The 20,448-nt window shown below is 37.1% G+C and overlaps 1 protein-coding gene across 13 annotated transcripts in view; it reads right to left on the bottom strand.

Moving 5' to 3' along the window:
- Positions 1-20,448, bottom strand: part of ppfibp2b (PPFIA binding protein 2b) — a 59,493-nt gene that overhangs the window by 34,685 nt on the left and 4,360 nt on the right. For 12 of the 13 annotated variants that reach the window (XM_073813351.1, XM_073813349.1, XM_073813345.1 and 9 more), the window contains exons 2-3: positions 11,662-11,768; positions 7,362-7,567 (exon numbers count right to left, since the gene is read on the bottom strand). In XM_073813351.1, coding sequence (XP_073669452.1) covers positions 7,362-7,567; positions 11,662-11,725 — 270 coding nt within the window. In that variant the 5' untranslated portion in view covers positions 11,726-11,768. Of the gene's footprint in view, positions 1-1,710; positions 2,193-7,361; positions 7,568-11,661; positions 11,769-20,448 lie in introns of those variants that run through there. The other variant, XM_073813350.1, reaches the window with a different exon arrangement.

The following is a 20,448-nucleotide window of genomic DNA, read 5'->3' on the forward strand; positions in this document are numbered from 1 at the left end:
AATCTTTACAAGACATCACATAAGCCTTGGAATTTCCTCTTTTTCACATCCCACTGGCTGCTTTAAGGGCCACAAATGCCTGAAACGGTTTGGGACAAGAAACTATAGAGATCATTATTACCCCACTGTATAAGAATGTATGACAGTATTGAGACCCTCCCTGCAACATGTATACAGTCATACAGTCTAATACAGTCATTCTGGCCTGTACAGTTGTTTTTGTTACTGTAATTTCACATCTGGTATAATTACTGTAATTGATCTGTTTCGTTGGAATGTAATGGTTGGTTAAGTTTAACAGCAGGGGTGCCGTTTGAGTGATGATGTTATTTCCTGAAATGTTATATGAACGTGCCCCAAATTCGGTACACCACAATCCCTTGTAAACCACATAAACCGTGGCAAGCGCGAGCTAGCCGCTTTCCAACACCTCTTGTCTTTAAGAACAGGTGTGCACATTGGTGCACTTTTCAATTAAATTGTACTGCTTGATTTACTACCTCGAGTGTTAAGTGTTATGTTCGTGAAAGCTTTTTTGTTGGTATTCAAGGGTATGAGCTCAGAATCATTAAAGCTGGAAAGGGGCGACATAAAAAGAGCTTTTGTGCTATTGCAAATCAGCCCGCCACACATTCAAAGCGGCACAACAAAGCTTGATTTTTTTAACAATAACAAACAGCGTTACACAAATCCAACCCTACATTTTCATATTTTATAGAAGTGGCAGACGCTCTTATCCAAGACTTACATTGCATTTAATCTAAACTTTTATTAGAAAACCAAAACCTTTGCATTTACAATACATTACATTACATTTATCCATATGGCGAATGGTTTTATCTAGAGATGCACCAATATATCGGTGGAAAATAATCCGTATTATCGTCCGATAATTTGAAAAAATGCCATAGTCATGGCCCATATATCCTGTCAGTCAATCAAAAGAGAACATGAAAATGCAATGAATTTGAACTCTGTGTATAGAAAATGTAAATAAACATCACTAGTTTAATGTTAATGGTCATTTTATGAATTTGTAATATTCAGAATTTTGTTAATGCAAGTTAATATAACCACCAAACTATCGGTATCGGGAGATGTCAGTCTGAATAATCGGCTAACGGTGGATAAATTGAATATCGGTGCATCTCTAGTTTTATAAGTCGACTTGCATTCAAGCTAGGGATGCTTAACGATTAATCGTGATTAATCGTTAGCAGAATAAAAGTTTTTGTTTACATCATATATGTGTGTGAACTGTGTTTAATAACTTTGTATAAATAAATGTACACACATGCATGTATATGTTTTAGAAATGTTTACATGTGTATATACATTTGTATATTTATGTATACTTTTATATTATATATAAATACTTAATATATACATTTTTTTCTTCTTAAAATTATACATGAATGTGTTCATATTTATATATATATATATACATATTTATTATACACAGTTTACACACATATGTGATGTAAACAAAAACTTTTATTCTGCTAACGATTAATCGCGATTAATTGTATAGCATCCCTAATTCAAGCTAAACATTCAATCAAATGTGTGTTCCTTAAAAATCGAACCCACAATCTTCTGTGCTGCTAATGCAAAATTTGACCAACTAAGCTAGAGGAACACTTTTAACACCACAACGAAAAGATCAAAGAAAAAAACAGCGAAAAATCTCTTAAAGAAACAGTAACTTACCTTTTTAAGCCAAGTGAAATGCTTATAAAAGTCAATTTTTTCTTCCATGCTCAAGTCCCATCTCTACCCGTTATAGTGAGGGAGAGACACTAACAGTAGGATTCAGTGATGCACTCCCCCGGTTTCCCAAAGCCGCCCTCTCCTCGTCCTCCTCATTCTATTCGCTGCTAACGACGGGACCTCCTAACGTACTGAGACAACTGCACAAACCTCGTTTCTAAAGCCAGACGTCTGACCGAGACCTCCAAGTCTGCCGTTCAGCCAAAACAACAACAGAAGCTGAATGCGAAGCTGAAAACAATGTCCACGAGTTACACACCCAACCAACACTGTCCCCTCTATGTCTTTCAGATGAAACTTTTTCTCTCTCTTTGCAGTTTCTCATCAACTTTGCTCTCCTTCACCCCTCCCATTCTGCACTTGGCTCCCTATTGCAGCCTTTTGGTTTTCCCCTTTGGTGGGAAAGTGGCTCTAATTAGGTTTAAGTCCAAATGCAAGTCTGAACTGAAACAATCTAGAGTCTTTTTCTACGAGAGAGAGAGAGAGAGAGAGAGAGAGAGAGAGAGAGAGAGAGAGAGAGAGAGAGAGAGAGAGAGAGAGAGAGAGAGATAGAGAGAGAGAGAGAGACTTTTAAAGGAACACTGCCTTTCAGCACCACCCCATCTGTTTTTACTCATGACTGTAAATCACTGGACTCAAGACCCCGTTTCCTGTGGAAGACGTTGGCCCATTCCGAAATGCTCTTGTACCTTTATAAGCCACCCTGCTGTTTTCCGCCTTATGGACAAACAGCTGACATAGGAACAAAAGAGACATTTTTGTTCTGCAAATACTGGACAACAATATTATAATGTGATCAAACAATTACAATGTTAAAATTTGTGGCGGTCAAATTCAATACCAGTAAAAGGTCTACTGCTGTGGACATGAAGCAGACTCTTACCTAAACGTACATACAGTATAACAAAAACCTATGAAACCTATGTATTTACTTTATTACTACATATTACTGCCTTTATAAGCAAACAACCTTAGGGTAACCAGCCTCGAGCTCTAACCATTACAGTCATGGCATCCCCCATTACGCCCTCTCCCGCTCGGCTGATACTGTATTGCCCTGAGTACTTCCTGTTTGAGTCATGAGTATGACACAGAGGAGTGCGGACACAGTCACTCTGGGGACACTACAGCTGGAGTGAATTGTTTATCCAAATTCATAATTTACTCACCCTCATGCGGTCCCAGATGTGTATGACTTCTTTTCTTGAGAAAAGTCATTTGTTTTTGTTTGTTATCTTCTAATGGGAGCCAACATCGTAAAGCTGCACTATGACGAGTGGTCAAATTCCTTTCATCACGAGAAATGCAAGAACCAATGAGATTCAAACTTATCAACGTGTAGCCATATTTGAACTTACTGCACTCTATGTGTCTGAAACCGCCTACTTGCATACTATAACGTAGGCGAAAAGAATGTATAGTATGTCCGAATTCATAGTATTCCAAAAAACAGTAGGTGGGAAGTACCCAGATGGCCAATTACTTCCGGAAAGATCCCGAAGTGTTCAATCATGGACATTTTACTATCCTGTGAGCCCTCAAGTTATCCAGCGAAGAATAAGAAGGAGAGGTGTTGATTTATTTAAAAATTTTCGAAAGAGGTAACGTGGCTCTATTTAAAAGCAAATACGTATATTAAATGTCCCTTGTGTTTAAATTGCGCTTGTTTAATGTCATTCCAGTTAACGACTTAACTTCCTGTTATGACGACGTATGTTACATGATGTATGAACATGGAGGATGTAGTACGTCCGAATTTATTCATACTATCCATATTCATATAGTACCTACTGTTTTAACAGTCGATGAGTAGGTACTTCATCTAATTCAGTACTGTCAAAGTATGCGATTTTAGACACAGGACAAGTTTCTTTGAATGTGATGTATGGACACCAGCTCAAAATATGAACTGTTTTCTCTCAGAAACGTATAATTTCGGCTCAGAAGACATTTAATTAACCACTGGAGTTGTTTGTATTACTTTAAATGATGATGTATGTGCTTTTTGGAGCTTTGTCTTGCTTAGTGGTGGGCAAAGATTAATCACAGTATTTGCGTACAAAATAAAAGTGAGTTTTTGCATAATACATGAGTGTGTGCTATGTCTAATTATTATGTAAATAAAATTATATTTATTATTATTTATTTACAGAATAATTAGACAAAGCTGTCAGAAGATTAATCGCGATTAATCGCATACAAAATAAAAGCTATTTGCATAATTTATGTGTCTGCACTGTGTGTAATTATGTATAAATACACTTTAATGTTTGTATTTAAGAAATATTTACATGTATATTTATTAGGGCTCGGCATAGATTAATCTAGATTAATCTTATACAAAATAAAAGTATTTCTTTGCATAATATATGAGTTTGTTCTGTGTGTAAATATTATGTATATTTAACACACATACATATATAAACATTTAAGAAGTGTTTTATTTATATATCGTTTTTATTTATATATAATCTAGAATATATAAATAAATAAATAAATAAATTATATATATATATATATATATATATATATATATATATATATATATATATATATATATATATATATATATATATATATATATATATATATATATACACACACAAATGTAAATGTTTCATAAATACATACATGAATGTGTGTGTGTATTTGAATATACATAATAACACAGCATAAACTTTAAATGTTATGCAAAAAATATTTCTATTTTGTATGAGATTAATCTAGATTAATCTATGCCCAGCCTTAATATTTATATATAGTTTATATTATAAAAATAAATAACAAATAAACCTAAATAACATTTTCTGAAATTCAGACATGTATGTGTGTATTTATATATACATAATATATACACACAGATCACACAAACATTTATTGTGCAAATACAAACTTTTTTATGTGATTTTGTATGTGATTAATCACAATTAATCCCTTAACAGCCCTAATAAAATATATAAATAAATAAAAACTGATATATAAATTAAAAAGTTCGGAAATGTATACATCTATATGTGTTTGTGTTTAAATATACATCCAAATTACACACAAAACACACACATCTATTATTAAAAAAATCACTTTTATTTTGTATGCAATTAAACGCAATAAATCTTTGCCCACCACTAGCTTAGTCCCATACAAAATAACATGACCGCTTATTCATTATACACCATTTGTTTGTTCAAAACAGGAAGCCATAAACATCTGGGATCGCATGAGGGTGGATAAATTATGAACACATTATGAGAGCTATTCCTTAAAAATCCTGCATGGGAAGTTGTGGGAACTTTACTCGAAGCAACTAAAAAACCCCTGATATTCTCGAGTGGGAGGCCGTGATGTGGGAGATTATGTCGACCTATCAAGTAGTATTAGAGGTTGCAACCCGAGATCAAGAAGAGGCGAATGCGTCTTATTAGGGGAGCATGCAACTTATCCAGAGAGCTTTGGGAGTATGGAGCTGCACCTGGCTGAGTCTCTGATCCTGACAGCTGTGAGCTTGGATCAACACCAGACAGACACACCGAACACACACACAAATGTGCGCATGCATACATAAACAACCCTAGATGTATTTTAATGCTATCAGACAAACGCCTGTCCTGCGCACACACAAATGTCGCATGTGCGGTTATACCCAGATCAGATTAGCTCAGACAGGTCTGAGATCAGGAATGAGATAAACCCGCCTCTCTTATCTCTATTCTGCAGCCGTGTCGTCAACAAGCATCATTACACGTAGACGCGGTGCAGATTCGATATGTAAGAACAAATTGAGATCCAGCGCCTTTAATGCTTGAGTCTTGCTATCTAGACGTGATCGCATTTCCTGCAGTGTTTTTACCGGCTGTAATTAGCGGCCATGTGCGTTTGATCTTCCCCAGAGACAAACAGAGTTCAAAGGGTTGCGAGCGTCTGCGTGTGTTTAGATGGACTGAGGTCTTTAACCCCTCTCCAAAAACCAAGACCCCTGATTGATCTTTGAGCTCCACCAACAGGTTGCTTACAACAGTGGATGTTTTACAGTGTTCATTGATTTACGAATTAGCCCAGGCAGCTGACCAGAATCATGTGAAAGCATTTTACTACCAAAATAATGAACTATATGGGTCTTGTGACCGTTTTTGCCAAAAACAGCAGAACAAGGAAACATATTCAGTTTGCGAGGATACACAGCATAAATCACATATAAGCTGAAGTGACTTACCCTGGAGACATGAGATGACAAAGCCTGGCTAAAGGTGACCAAACCATATATTAGCACAGCAAGAGATGTCAGATATGAGTGAGTCAAGTGAAATAAGGAGAAAACAACCTCGCGGAAAGAGAAATATAGAGGGAGAGAGGCAGGAAGCTCAGCCCTATCAATGTCTCAGAGGGGATCCAAAGTCTTCGAAAACAGCCAAGCAACATAGACACATATGCAGACAAATGCTGGGCCAAAAAGTCACCTCGGGGCAGACGGGAAAAGACCCATAATGCATCATTAAGTTGGAATCTGTACTTATTGAGACTTTAAAGGGACACTCCACTTTTTGGGAAAATATGCTCATTTTCCAGCTCACCTAGAGTTAAACATTTGATTAATGGAATGGAAACGTTTTGGAAACCATTTAGCTGATCTCCTGGTCTGGCACTACCACTTTTAGCATAGCTTAGCATAATTCATTGAATCTGATTAGACCATTAGCATCACACTCAAAAATGACAAAAGAGTTTCAATATTTTTCCTATTTAAACCTTGACTCTTCTGTAGTTACATCGTGTACTAAGACCGACAGAAAATTAAGTTGAGATTTTCTAGGCAGATATGGCTAGGAACTATACTCTCATTCTCGCGTTATAATCAAGGACTTTGCTGCCGTAACATGGCTGCAGCGGGCACAATTATATTATGCAGCGCCATAAAATAGTCCCCTTGGTAACTTTCCATAGCAGTGGACTATTTTTGTTTAATTCTAGGGGAGCTGGAAAATGAGCCTATTTTCAAAAAAAAAAAGTGGAGTGGTACCCGGTGGGGTCTTCTGCTGTTGTAGCCCATCCGCCTCAAGGTTGTGCATGTTGTGGCTTCACAAATGCTTTGCTGCATACCTCGATTGTAACGAGTGGTTATTTCAGTCAAAGTTGCTCTTCTATCAGCTTGAATCAGTCGGCCCATTCTCCTCTGACCTCTAGCATCAACAAGGCATTTTCGCCCATAGGACTGCCACATACTGGATGTTTTTCCATTTTCACACCATTCTATGTAAACCCTAGAAATGGTTGTGCGTAAAAATCCCAGTTACTGAGCAGATTGTGAAATACTCAGACCGGCCCGTCCAGCACCAACTACCATGCCACGCTCAGAATTGCTTAAATCACCTTTCTTTCCCATTCTGACATTCAGTTTGGAGTTCAGGAGATTGTCTTGACCCCTGCAACTGCCATGTGATTGGTTGATTAGATAATTGCATTAATGAGAAATTGAACAAGTGTTCCTAATAATCCTTTATGTGAGTGTATATTGTGTAAATAAAAACTTTTATTCTGCAAGCAATTAGTCGCGAGTAATCATTAGGCAGCCCTCTTTTGCTCCAAATGTTGCTTACCGAGCCTTTCTCCAACCAGTTTATGAGGATCTGTGCGGTGGTGCAGGGCAGCTGGGAGCGCAGCGAGGTACGGTCCTCCTCTCCAATCTGCAGCTCCAAAGCCAATCGCAGCTCCTCGGCTAACTGCAGAATCTGTAGCGGCCCGATGCTCACGGGGGAACCCAGATCATACAGCCCATTACTGTACTCAACTGCAACCTTGGAGCCTGCAAAAAGAAGAAAATGAGCTAAATATAAGATAGAGAAGGCCTAGTGATGCATGTGTGGGTGATGCGAGTTCGAAGTAACACCTGTATGCTGATACTCTTGCTGAAATATCTGTAAAGCCAGAAAATCTATTTAATGCTTACTTAAACAAAAAAGTTGCATCAAGTCTGAAGCTGAGACCCTATAGTGCTTTAAGAGGCGAAACAAAAAGAGAAGAAAAGTGGAGGAGATGGACCATCACGCCATGTCGTACATCATCACATCATATTAGTCATCACCCACACTATTGCAGCCACGTGTCGCCTCCATCAGCCAGCACTACAACACATCCAACATCTGCATACTGCACAATGAAAAGCTACACATTTACAGAAAGCACCAGGACATCTGGTAACCATTAGGATACTATAACACTACTCTAAAAGCATCTGATGATATTGTTTTATTAGTTTACGCCAAAATCAACACATCAGACAGCAAGACGGTTGACACTGGATAAGGGCTTTGGTGTCAATTTAATTTTATAATTTTCCATTATTGTAAATGGCACAAAATTATGTCAAGGCATTTTGTAATGCGTTCATCGTATATTATTGTAAATAAAAAGAGGGTCATTTCAGTCCCCGCTGTTGACTTATAAACAAACAGAGCAATGGTTTGCACTTACACTTTTTGGGGATTTCAACGTATGAATGCATAAAGTAATGGAAGATGGAGATGGACGTTTTTTAAGATCGAAAAAATTATACACTTTAGCATTAACAGCATAGCGTAAGTGAACTAAATTGGTTGGAATCCAATGTGAAGAAGTTCTTCCAGTCATGGGAAAAATCTGGAATAATCTGGAATGATAATAACTGTACATGGCTTCACAAATTGTGCAGTCAGGCGCAAGTGTCTTGGTTGGCTTGTAATGACCTCCCTTGTTCCTTTTATGAAGAAGTAGTTTCGGCTGTGCCTATTACGGAAAGATGCCCTAAGGGAATTTCCTAACTGTGCCATCCCAATAACAAAACAACAGATTTCTGTTATATATGTGACCAAAACCATAAGTAGCACAGGTATATTTGTAACAAAGCGAAAAATGCCGAAAATCATTAGAATATTAAGTAAAGATCATGTTCAAGGAGGATTATTTTGTAAATTTCCTACAATAAATATATAAATATATTTTTTGTGATGGGATGCAGTTGCTAAGAACTTCATTTGGACAAATTAAAAGGCGATTTTCTCAATATTTTGATTTTTGGGGTTATTTTTAAATAGTATCTTGGCAAAATATTGTCCTAAAAACAATACATCAATGGAGAGCTTATTTATTCAGCTTTGATTATTCATGTATAATATCTCAATTTCAAAAAATTAACCCTTATGACTGATTTTGTGGTCCGAGGTCACATATTCAAAGTTATTGATGATAACACATCTTTATCTGTGTTATTTGTGGGCGAGGAGACTTCGCAATAAACACGACTAAGCACTACTTAATATCATGGCAGGAGTTGGCAGGGTTTAGTTTAAGTACCAAACTTCACAGCTTAACTCATCCCACACTGTTGGTGCCACGGAGATGGTTAATTCCAAATCCTTGTAGCGGAGAAATGTGCTGGAAAAGCTTTGAAGCGAATGGACGTTAAACTTATTAAACAGGCAACACTTATGTTTACTCATAATGATAATTAAAGAATGCATTAAACAAGCAAACCAGCATTATTGTTTCCACAGTTAACCAGAACTTAAACAGAATAAACAAATGCTAAATGAAAGGTTATAATAGTCACCAGCAGGTGGAAGCATTTGGAGAACCTTGAGAAGCTCTTAAAACAGATTCACTCTCTGAAACTTAACAGACAAACAGACAGACACTCATTTAAAGTTTATATCCACATTGAGCCCTTTGGTATGAAGGCTCTTTCCACATATAACATTGGATATTAAACAATAATGGTTTATAAGCACATAAATTCACAAGCAATTGAATAGTAATCCCTTGCTATTTTAAGTCATCTTGATATATCTGTAATATTTAATGTGGATTTATAACCAATGACATATTGTACTTCTTTCTGTTATGAAAGCTGATGCATTGTTGTTTACATGTAAATAGTGTATTAATCATTATATAAAGTCATGTTTTAACATTTATGTGTAAATATATAAAGTCTGGGTTATAAAGTCTGATATAAAATCATAATTGTGTAAATTTTAATGCAACTTTTATTTAAATTGTTATGCTAGTTTATACATTTATACAAAAAAATTAAATAAAACTATGGTCTGATTCCTATAATTTGAATCCCAACCTTCTTCAGATAACTTTTCATGCTGCTATTTAATCTTAAAGGGGACATTTCACAAGACTTTTTTTAAGATGTCAAATAAGTCTTTGGTGTCCCCAGAGTACATGTGAAGTTATAGCTCAATATAGATATAGATCATTTATTATAACATGTTAAAATTGACATTTGTACTGCAGATGTGAGCAAAAATGTGCCATTTTTGGTTGTGTAGTTTTAAATGCAAATCAGCTGATCGCTGCACTAAATGACAGTGCTGTTATTGGATAGTGCAGATTAAGGGGCGTTTTTTTCCCTCTCTGACATCACATGGGGAGCTAAATTTCAATGACCTATTTTTTCACATGCTTGCAGAGAATGGTTTACCAAAACTAAGTTACTGGGTTGTTCCTTCTCACATTTTCTAGGTTAATAGAAGCACTGGGGACCCAATTATAGCAGTTAAACATAAAAAAAGTCAGATTTTCATGATATATCTTCTTTAAAGTAGCCAGCTGTAATGTTTTTTTTTTGATAGAAAAATAAACAAAAATTAATTATTAAGCATGTGCATAAAAATTCAGTGTCTTCTTACCGTGATTCACGACAGAAAGCTTATAAAAATGATTGATAAACTGGGCTGTCGTCATTGGACTTTTAAAAGATAGTTCACCAAAAAATTCTGTCATTATTTACTTACCTTTAATTTGTTACAAATTTCTTTGTTCTGTTGAATACAAAGGAAGAATGTTTATAACCAATCAGATCTGGGGCACCATTAACTTCTATTGAAAACAATAATACTATGGAAGCAAATGGTGCCCCAGATCTGTTTGGTTATTAACATTTTTGTACTTCATTTGTGAACAAAGAAATTTATACAAGTTTGGTACATCTTGAGGGTGAGTAAACAATGACAAAAACAAAAACTATCCCTTTTATACATAAAGTACCTAATAAAGTTTATGTTTTAAATAGAAATTGAAAGAAAGGCAAAAATTACAGATTCCAGCTTTAAATTTTAAGCAAATATTAAAGTCTTATTACAGTAATACAACCTCAGGTTATGCAACTGGTTATTAAAACTCAGGTTAAATAAACACTCAAGATACTTATCAGATATTCTGTCAAACCAAAAGTCAATGACAGATTACCCGAGCCCACTGCCTCTTCATGCTGTCTATCTTAGACGGCAAACGTCCCCCTAAACCTTAATTTGCTGGCAGCTCACATTAAACATTTATCCTCTATTAGTTAAATCATGTTGGCAATCGCTGAGCTTGCTTAAGGGGCTACACAGCCCCCACATCCTCTCTTTTCCCAACCCCACCAAACTGCCTGCTTATAATCTGCTTTGTGAATTTCAACACTGTGCAACACCATACATTGCAACATTTTAAATATATTCATATTATTGCACTGATGGATATAAATTAAAATAAATAACACTACACGGTGTAACACAACACTTTATCTGTGTGTACTCTGTAAAGTTATATTTAAACTTTTATTTTAGTCTCCCCTTTTTAAAAATCTCCAACACTGAATTGCATGAACAGATCAAAAGATAAGTTATGAAAACACTGTATAGGAGCAGATCCTTATCTGACCACTTCCGGAACAACGGATAATCGGGAACAGAAAGGAAGATTGCATTTTCCCAACCCATTTTTTGCAAAAACTAGTTTAAAACATCCGGTTTGTGTTTCTGCACAGTAGCATTGTTTTCATATTCACATGATTATCCTTGATTAGTTCAAAGAGAGGTTTTGAGATCCTACAGTATTTAATGAAAATAAAAATATTATCATTCTTACCAGCAATGATGTCGTCCATTTGTTCCAAGGCTGCTTCTAACATGTGACTTGCATCTGAAGCCATGGCGCCAGACGTCTACTGCATCTGCCGGTTGATTCACGGTGACCTGCAAAATGTGTCAGTATAATTATGCAACGTAATGAGAAAAAGTCACACTTCCAGTTGTTGGGAAAGTGAGACGATGACACGAATTTCGAAATTGGGTGGAGTAGGAAAATTTAAGGGAGATATCTTGCAACACTTTTGAAAACAAATACTCCAACTCTTATTTACTGACAAGTAAGAGCCTTGTGTACTGTATCTGCGACCTTCTTGTAATGATGCATACACGGATGATAATATAACTTGACATCATAAAAGCCCTTGGGTTTGAAACACGTGCATATGCAAGTCATAGTCTGTCTGTATGTGTAAGCTGTATGCCACTTTGATACAACACAGGTCATCATGTTTGATTCATTACATAACGTTCATGCATCTGGACGATGTTTTTATTTAAAGTGCATTATACATATAATCAGCATGCGAGTTCCCAGGGATTGAACTTGCAACGTTTTGCATTGCTAATGCAATGCTCTACCATTTAGCTAAAGCATGCAAACTACTGTATCTGATGATATTAGATAAAATGCTCTCTATTATCAAAAGCTAGTATTTTCCAAAACATTAACCGTGCATTGATGTATAAGGCAGGGCGACTCAATGGTGATGGGAAACCTGAGAATAATTAATCCTCTCAGAGTCGAATTTCATTCTATTGTCATGGCTTGTGGCACGTGTAAAACATTTATTATATATTCAAGCTTGAACACACACACACACACACACACACACACACACACACATAACCACACACAAATAAACACACAGGGATGGATCTAATTTATTGAAAGCCCTTTGTGAATATTTACTGGTAAGCGATATAGAAAGCATCCTTATTTAATTACAAATGAACAAATATTTGATTTTCGAACAGCATATGAGTTAAAAATTGAAAGAATCCCATAAACTTAAATTAAAGGTGGGAGCTAACATCTAAAAACTACACCATCTTATGGCGCTTTTCCATCGCATAGTACCCCACGGTTTGGTTTGGTTTGGGTTAGGTCGGGTCAGCTCACCTCACTTTGGCTTGGTTAGCTTTTCCATCGAGTTTAGTAACACTTCGAAATGGGAGGGATTATAGGCGTGTCGTTATATTTGCGCCGCCTACAGCTGTGACATCACACAAGTGAGAGCTTTGTTGTACATTCACATACATGTATTTATTTCTCAGTCCGCCAAAAAATTCAAATTGACCACCACAAATAGATGTTTGCACATCGCGTTTATCACTACCTCTGTCTCACATGACAGTTTCTGTACAAACACCCAGTCGACGCGCTCCGCCGAGCCTCATTTAAGTTGCATTTAAGCATATATGCGGACGTGTGCATCGCAAATGTGCCGCCACAAACTGCAAGTTTGGAAAAAAACTATTATAGTGTTCCTGATTCTCAACCTGTGGATGTTTTTCATCGCTAAAAGGGAGTTTGGGAACTTATAGCAGAGCACAGATGACAACATGTTTGCTTGAGACAGCGCAAGCTAGCACGAAGGTAAAGCTAATCGTTTACCTTTTAGCGATGACGCTGGTAGTGCCGATTCTCTCAGACCAATCAGTGATCTACAGTGTTTTTGCCTCACGTTTCGGTATCAGCTCAGGTCGCTTGGAACCCCGACCGAGGTGGTACTAAAAAAAGTATCGGGTACTACGTACTTCACCTAGTGGAAAAGCTTACAAAAGTAAGCTGACCTAAACCAAACCGTGGGGTACTATGCAATGGAAAAGTGCCAATATATTGTACACCTGGTAACCCTCTAGCGAGATGGTGACACTTTAAAAAATGCTGGGTTATTTTCACCTCAACGGTGGATCAGAAAGGGAAAAACACAACTCATATGCTGGGCTGTTTTAACCGAAAATGCTGGGTTGACTTGTTTTACCCAAAATGCATAGTTGGTTCATATCTAAACATTTTCTCTGTCAATTTTTGACCCAGTGTTGGGTTGAAGAAAACAGCATTTTTAACATGCAACTTTTCCACAGGCACAACTACTGTATAAGTGGGCAACACAGACACATGCCGATCGGGTGTTGGGTCACAAAAGCACATTGTGAAAGCTGAAAGGGTGCACGCGCTACAATGCCGTTCATTATTCGGCTTAATTTAGCCTGATACTACAAGAGAGGGTGTTGACTCCACTGCCTGATTCAAATGTACAGCAAGACTACTGTATAATCAGGTCTGATAAGAACATGAATATAAGCCTTCAGTTAAATTACAAGAAGAGATGAGCGCAGCCTGGTGCTGTTCATTAGAAGATAACATGCTTTTTAATACCAGTAAAAATTGAAAATTCAGTACAACCTCAAGCACTTTCCACACACCCAGTTATTTCAAGGGGAAGATAAGGGTGTGTATGCAGTAATATCTATAATACATCTTTATTTGATCATAATAATGAAGTTTTCTGTACCTTTTCACACATTATAAGGTGCCACAGTTTCTTAGGCATGGAGACACGCCTGTATTATTTATACTGTAACAAGTCCCACCAAACAAGTCTTACAGTTTTTTTTTTCAGTTTCATGACCTAATTCACAACAAATCTTGAATTTAAGTTAAAATTAACAATCATGGTTAATCATTTGTGTGTTACAGCAGATAATCTGGTCAATTGGTGTTGATGGTCTCCAAAAAGAAAAGCCCAATCATGCTGGGCACCTACTGTAGGTTCACAGGCTAATCCAGCACACCAACTTGCCTTGACAAGCCTGTAAATGTATACTGGTATAAACTAGTTTTCTCAGCAGGGTACTTATCACTTATCCAACCGTTCAATGTCCTACAATTGATTAAACACCAACAGGTTTAAGATTCTTGAGCCACTGTAGAAGGTCAAGCACTCTTATCTGACCAACTAAATAACTTTCTGGTGCCATCAAATCAGTCTGGTGAAGATAAGGTTAAGCAATAGTTCACCCATCCTAGGTATATAGGACTTTCACTATTCTGCCCAACACAGTTGGAGTTACATTAAACAAACTCTTGGCTCTTTGTAGCTTTATAATGACATTGGATAGTGCCCCATTTTTAAAGCAACACCAAAGAGTTGTTTTTACCTTAAAATAATGTTTTCGAAACAGGGTGAACGGCACTTTCACATTGGCTTTGCAGCCCTCTATAGGCCAAAACCGCACTAAACAAGTTTCCAACCGTCGGGTCGCGGTCCTGTAGTTTGAGTGATAACTACCAAAACTTGCTTTAAGGCAGACCTACAATCCAATTAGAGCTAGCTTTGCTGCAGTAGGCTAAATTATTTACGACAGTGGTAATGGACAATTCCGCTTCCAACCTGTAGGGGAAGCAAAGAGCAAAAACTCTTTATTGTTGCTTTAAAACTCCAAAACCCACATGCATCCATCAAAAACAAATCCATACTGTTATTAAATGTCTTCTAAAGCCCAGTTTTTTTTTTCGAGTACACACACGTACACACAAACGAATGCACACAGCCTTGCAAAGCAGAGCTTATTTGTACGTGTACACAGACGTTTGATGCATGCATGTTGCATGCAATGTGGGCTATTGTACATACTACATTCTTCTGTACATGCATGCGCGACTTACGTAACAGCGGAACGTGCACTGTCCGCAGACCTCCGCTCATGCATAAAACTATATTTTTGTAACGTTGGGTCAGAGGTCAGCCTTGTGTATGGCGTAGTTTATAACGTTTGAAATATAAATGTTTCCTTACAAATAATGAAATGACCATGCAACGCTGCTGGCGGTTTACATTTTTTATATTTCTCCACATGTGGAATATTTCCACACACGGCACCTGCAACTGCTTTTCTCCATGTGTGGTGTGTTTCAAGCAGGCGGAAAGCCAGAATCCTGCACATTTTAACTGGTAACTCAACACCTCAGTAAACTATAAAAATGGAAACAGGTTTGGAAAAATAGGAAACAACAGATCGAGTTCAAAAATTTCAGAAGCATTCCAAAAGATATACGTGAAGAAAATCAAGCACTAGAAAATGTATGGATTTTGTTGGAAGTCCAGTCTTGCATATATGAGACCAGATAATAAGATTTTAGTATATTTACGCCATTACCTTTGAGACTAACAACAAGAAGTGAATTCCTTACCATAGTAAGGCAGTGTTGTTGAACAATGCATGGGAGATTTGGTGAAACCCTTTCAACTGCAACCCCGGAGTAAAGAGTTACTAGGTGACTTAGCACCTCTTCTGCTCTCTCTACGATTCCTGACATCACATGTCTGACATTACTCACAGCAATGAGACCTTGTTTACTTTGATTCCCTATATTTGCGAAACTCAATAGAGAATCCCGTAAACAGTGAAACCTTGATTTTCCAAGGTTCAGCCCAATCAAAGTGTTGTAACTAAGTCTGCATTTTTTTCTTTGCTGTATCTCTAAAAGTGATTGCATGGACATCTACGCCACTGTATTTATAAAAAGGCTTGACAACATCTACATGTTACATCTCACACTCCACAGACATAATAACATGCATTGCTCATTTTAACTTCTTGATCTTACGATTATGTTAAATTGCCCTCTTGTCTTTAGAAAGGATTTTACTTTCAGATTGTGTTGTATAAATAAATCCCAAAGACATTTTGTTGGTGCACCAAGATACAGCCGGAGGTGGCGTCCTGTTATAAAAAATCTCAGATGAGTCTGAGCATGAGACAATATTAAACAAGACAAGCCTGTCTGTCTGAAAAAAAAGACCACACCAGCCTGGGAATTAAGAAACGCAGTTTAGGCAATGTCTGTTCAGACTGTATGTGTACTAGACAGAATGATGAATACTGTATGAAGACTCCCTGAATTGCAAAATTACAAAGTACAAAAATACAACTGGGATGCATTGAGAATTTTTATGTGTTGAGTGTTGCATGTATTGAGACATTTGTTTGCATTACATTAACCTGTGACAAGTTTTGTTAATAGTCTCTAAGGTATCTCGCCAAAAGCAAGTCAGGCGTATAGAGTGTTGATATGGTGTTGTTAAACAACATTTATAATACTAATTCATATTTACTTTATATTTAAAATACTGTCAGAGACTCTGAACTGTGTGTCTGGTACAGTAAGCCAAATAGGAACTGGTGTTGGAATAGCCGTTCTCCTTCATTTAATCCAGGATGTTTAGATAAGCCAACAAGAGTTACTACAGGAAGTTTTTGTATTTTTGCTATGCTGTAGTTAATGATGAACATGGCTCATCCAAGGTTGTGTTTTAACAGAATGTGAGAAAAATTTGACCATGAACGTGTTTAGGGTGATACATTAATATATAACTATAACATTAAAAACTTATTTAAAATAAGTCTTTTTTGCTGTTTTATGTTCTGTAATATGACACTACTTTATTAATCCCCAGACAGAGAAATTTAATGAAATGCCAATGTAAAGAAATAAAAAAAATGGTAACTGTTGCATTATTTAAAGTCGACATGAAACGGAAGTACTGATTTTTCTATTTTCCTCGTGGTGACGAATATCTGAGTAAACCGGCTTTTAAAACGAAATAAGGTTTGAAGTTGGGTTGTGTTGCTCATCACTGCAATCTTTTCCCGGACCCCGCCCACCTGCAATACCGTATGACCGGAAGTAAAAAGAGATCGGTTTGAAGAGGGGATGGGATTTGTGTTTTTATTAAAGATTATGAGGGCACACTGCACCCGAGGTCGAAGTGCTGAAAACGAAGTGCTCTTCCGCCATACAATATTCATGATTATCAGTCTTGTGACTTCATAAATCATTCCACTTGACTGACGCCATCTTGAGTACCTACCCAGTACTGTCTATAGCTAGCTTGCTATGATTTACAGCATATTTTTCGCCACATAGCTTGTATATTCTATGATTCAGATTCATATAGCCATAAATATGATTCATTTACATATCATGTCATAGAAAAAAGAGCCCATGTGTCTCGTGTCTCAGTCATCTCCACTGTTATTTTTATCATCAAAAACAGCTAACATGAAAAAAAACTATGAATTTATGATGAACAAAACAATAAAAAACTTACATTATCTAAGTGCAGCTCCACAGTCAAGCGCGACTCTGCGACACAATTTCATTTTATACAGTGTGGTATTTTTGCACCTCGATCGTGCTCCTTATCACCTTTTCCAAAACACTCTCAACACACAAAGTCATTATATCTAACCTCTGGAGAGGTTTCTCAGTGGCTCTGTGAAAGGCTAGCCGATCTGCTACGTTACCAAAACAAAACATTTGAATGCGCAGACTAGTGTTGGGCGATATGCCCTATTTTCAGATCGTCCTATCGTCAGCCTGTGAGATCGGCGATACACGATATTACTCATTTACTCATTTTTTTATTTGTTAATTTTTTACTCATAACAAGTCACTTGATGGGTGGACAAAAAAAACAAGACGTTTACTCATTTTTTTATTTGTTAATTTTTTACTCATAACAAGTCACTTGATGGGTGGACAAAAAAAACAAGAGCAACAGCGTCATGACCGCAACCTTCTTAAACCTGATGCCATTAATGCGAGCGCGTCATTAAAACCCTATCATGATTACTTAACTGTAAAAACATGCATCTGCGCGCGCACACACACACACACACACACACACACACACACACGTGCGCGCACATACAAACAATTCAATGCATTGGTTTAGTGCTGTTGCAGAAGACTACACGTGTGAAGCAGTGGTGCTCTCATGAGGTGCCTTTTTAAACGCATTGGTCCAGCAGAACGCGATCATATCTTAAACACAATCATATATTAAACACGAGGGACGTGTTGCTACAACTCCTTGAAATGCATATCATAAACAGGATTAATACCTAGTGATCTGACTTCGGACAGAGCGCAGCTTTCAGCACGTACGCGAGAGTGAGAGAGAGGCGCTAATATGCAGCGGGTCATATTTTAAACAAAAAGTAAAGTTTGCCTCAGCTCGCATGAAACGCATTAAACTGAACAAATACATAAGGATTACTACTTAAGTTTATGTTTAGACTTCGGACAGACGCGAGAGCGCGTGCACGTGTGACAGAGAGAAGCGCAGCTGCTAATGACGGGGCGCGCTGGATTTAGTGGAAGAAGGAGACCAAGACGCGCGCACTAAGTGCAGGTACGTGCAAGAAGGAATTTTCTCTTTACAAGCTCTCCACGTAAAGTGAAGCCCACAAACCCTCATGTGAGGAAAAGCATGAATTGTGGGTGTTAATATAAAACTATGATGATAATAATAATAATAATAACCATTCGCCAACTATCGTCATGACTATCGCCATGAAAGCCTGCCATTGCCGATATGTCTGAAGATTGTCGATACACGATACTATCGTCTATCGGCACAACCCTAGCGCAGACTGTGCACGCATGTCTCTGCATGTATTAGTGCAGATTTGCGCAGAAGTACATTTTACTGACATAAATTGAATTCTTGTAATCGTTTCATGATTGGTTACTATCCCATCAATCAAAACTTTGCTTGATAGGCAATGGTTGGCTTCATCTAGTCAAAAGCGAAGGTACGCAAAATGACACCTCGCTTACCCAATGTGTATTCCAGAAAATTTTAAGTTCTCAAACCTTATCTGAAAATAAACAATCGGAACAGTCTAACGAAGCAGAAAGAGATGCTTTTTCAGTGATCGTGAAACATGATTGTAAGCATGTATGTAAACAAAGGAGGATCTTGTGGGATTTTTCCCTATTTTTCTTTGTGTTGGATTAAAATGTGGGATGCATTTTGAAGAGTGGACCCTTACGTTGCAATGTACGCTGAAGTTTTTTGGATATGTCAGAAATAATCAAAACCATATGGCAAGATACTGTATGTGAATACCGACATTCATATAAATATGCGGTCCGTCTTTATTTTATTTAATCCTTTTCACTCCTGTGTATTGATGGCAAAAACAAGCTAAGAACATGAATCTTGAGTGTTTTAGCTTCCAAATAATGCAACGTTTAAATATTTGATATTTGATGTAAAACAAGGTACAGAAACACATAGACTAACATATCGATCTTGCCGTATCAGGTTCTCAAGATGGCGGCAGACGAGTTTGAGAAGTGAGTGATGTACGCTGTTGACGTCATCTGATATTCATGTATAAATCTTTAAATGATTCCGCTGTAGCACACGCCCCTTTGAATCACATGACAGGTGATGGGTTGGAAGAAATGTACGCATGGTTTAATTCATGTATAAAGACTTTAAAAATCACCACACTTTATTTTGTGCCACCATACTTACTCGTGTAACTTCTCATGTAACAGTCTTTAAATAGGGAAAACATGGAAGTGTTTGGTAGCTTCTAAATTCATCCCTGTTTGGATCCTAAGGAATGAATGGGGCTAGGCTAAATGCTAACACATTCACAACGTGCTGTACAAAGATTAAGTGCACGCATTGAAAAAAGAGAGGTATGTATTAATTTGTCTAAGTTTAGGTAAGAACATAGTAAAATATTAAAAAAGGTGGTGTTTGCCTTTAAGGCCACACTACCTGCATGTACTTGCATTCTTCCATAAAATGTAGGGATGCACCGATACCACTTTTTTGGAATACGAGTACGAGTACTTGCATTTAAGTACTTGCCGATACCGATACCGAGTACTTAATAAAAAACATGATTTAAATTTACAGGTAACAGCTTTAGTCATATAATTTAACAAAAAACAAGGGACTAGTTTTCCAGT

Source organism: Paramisgurnus dabryanus, chromosome 23 (assembly GCF_030506205.2).
Source record: "Paramisgurnus dabryanus chromosome 23, PD_genome_1.1, whole genome shotgun sequence".
Classification (NCBI taxonomy): domain Eukaryota; kingdom Metazoa; phylum Chordata; class Actinopteri; order Cypriniformes; family Cobitidae; genus Paramisgurnus; species Paramisgurnus dabryanus.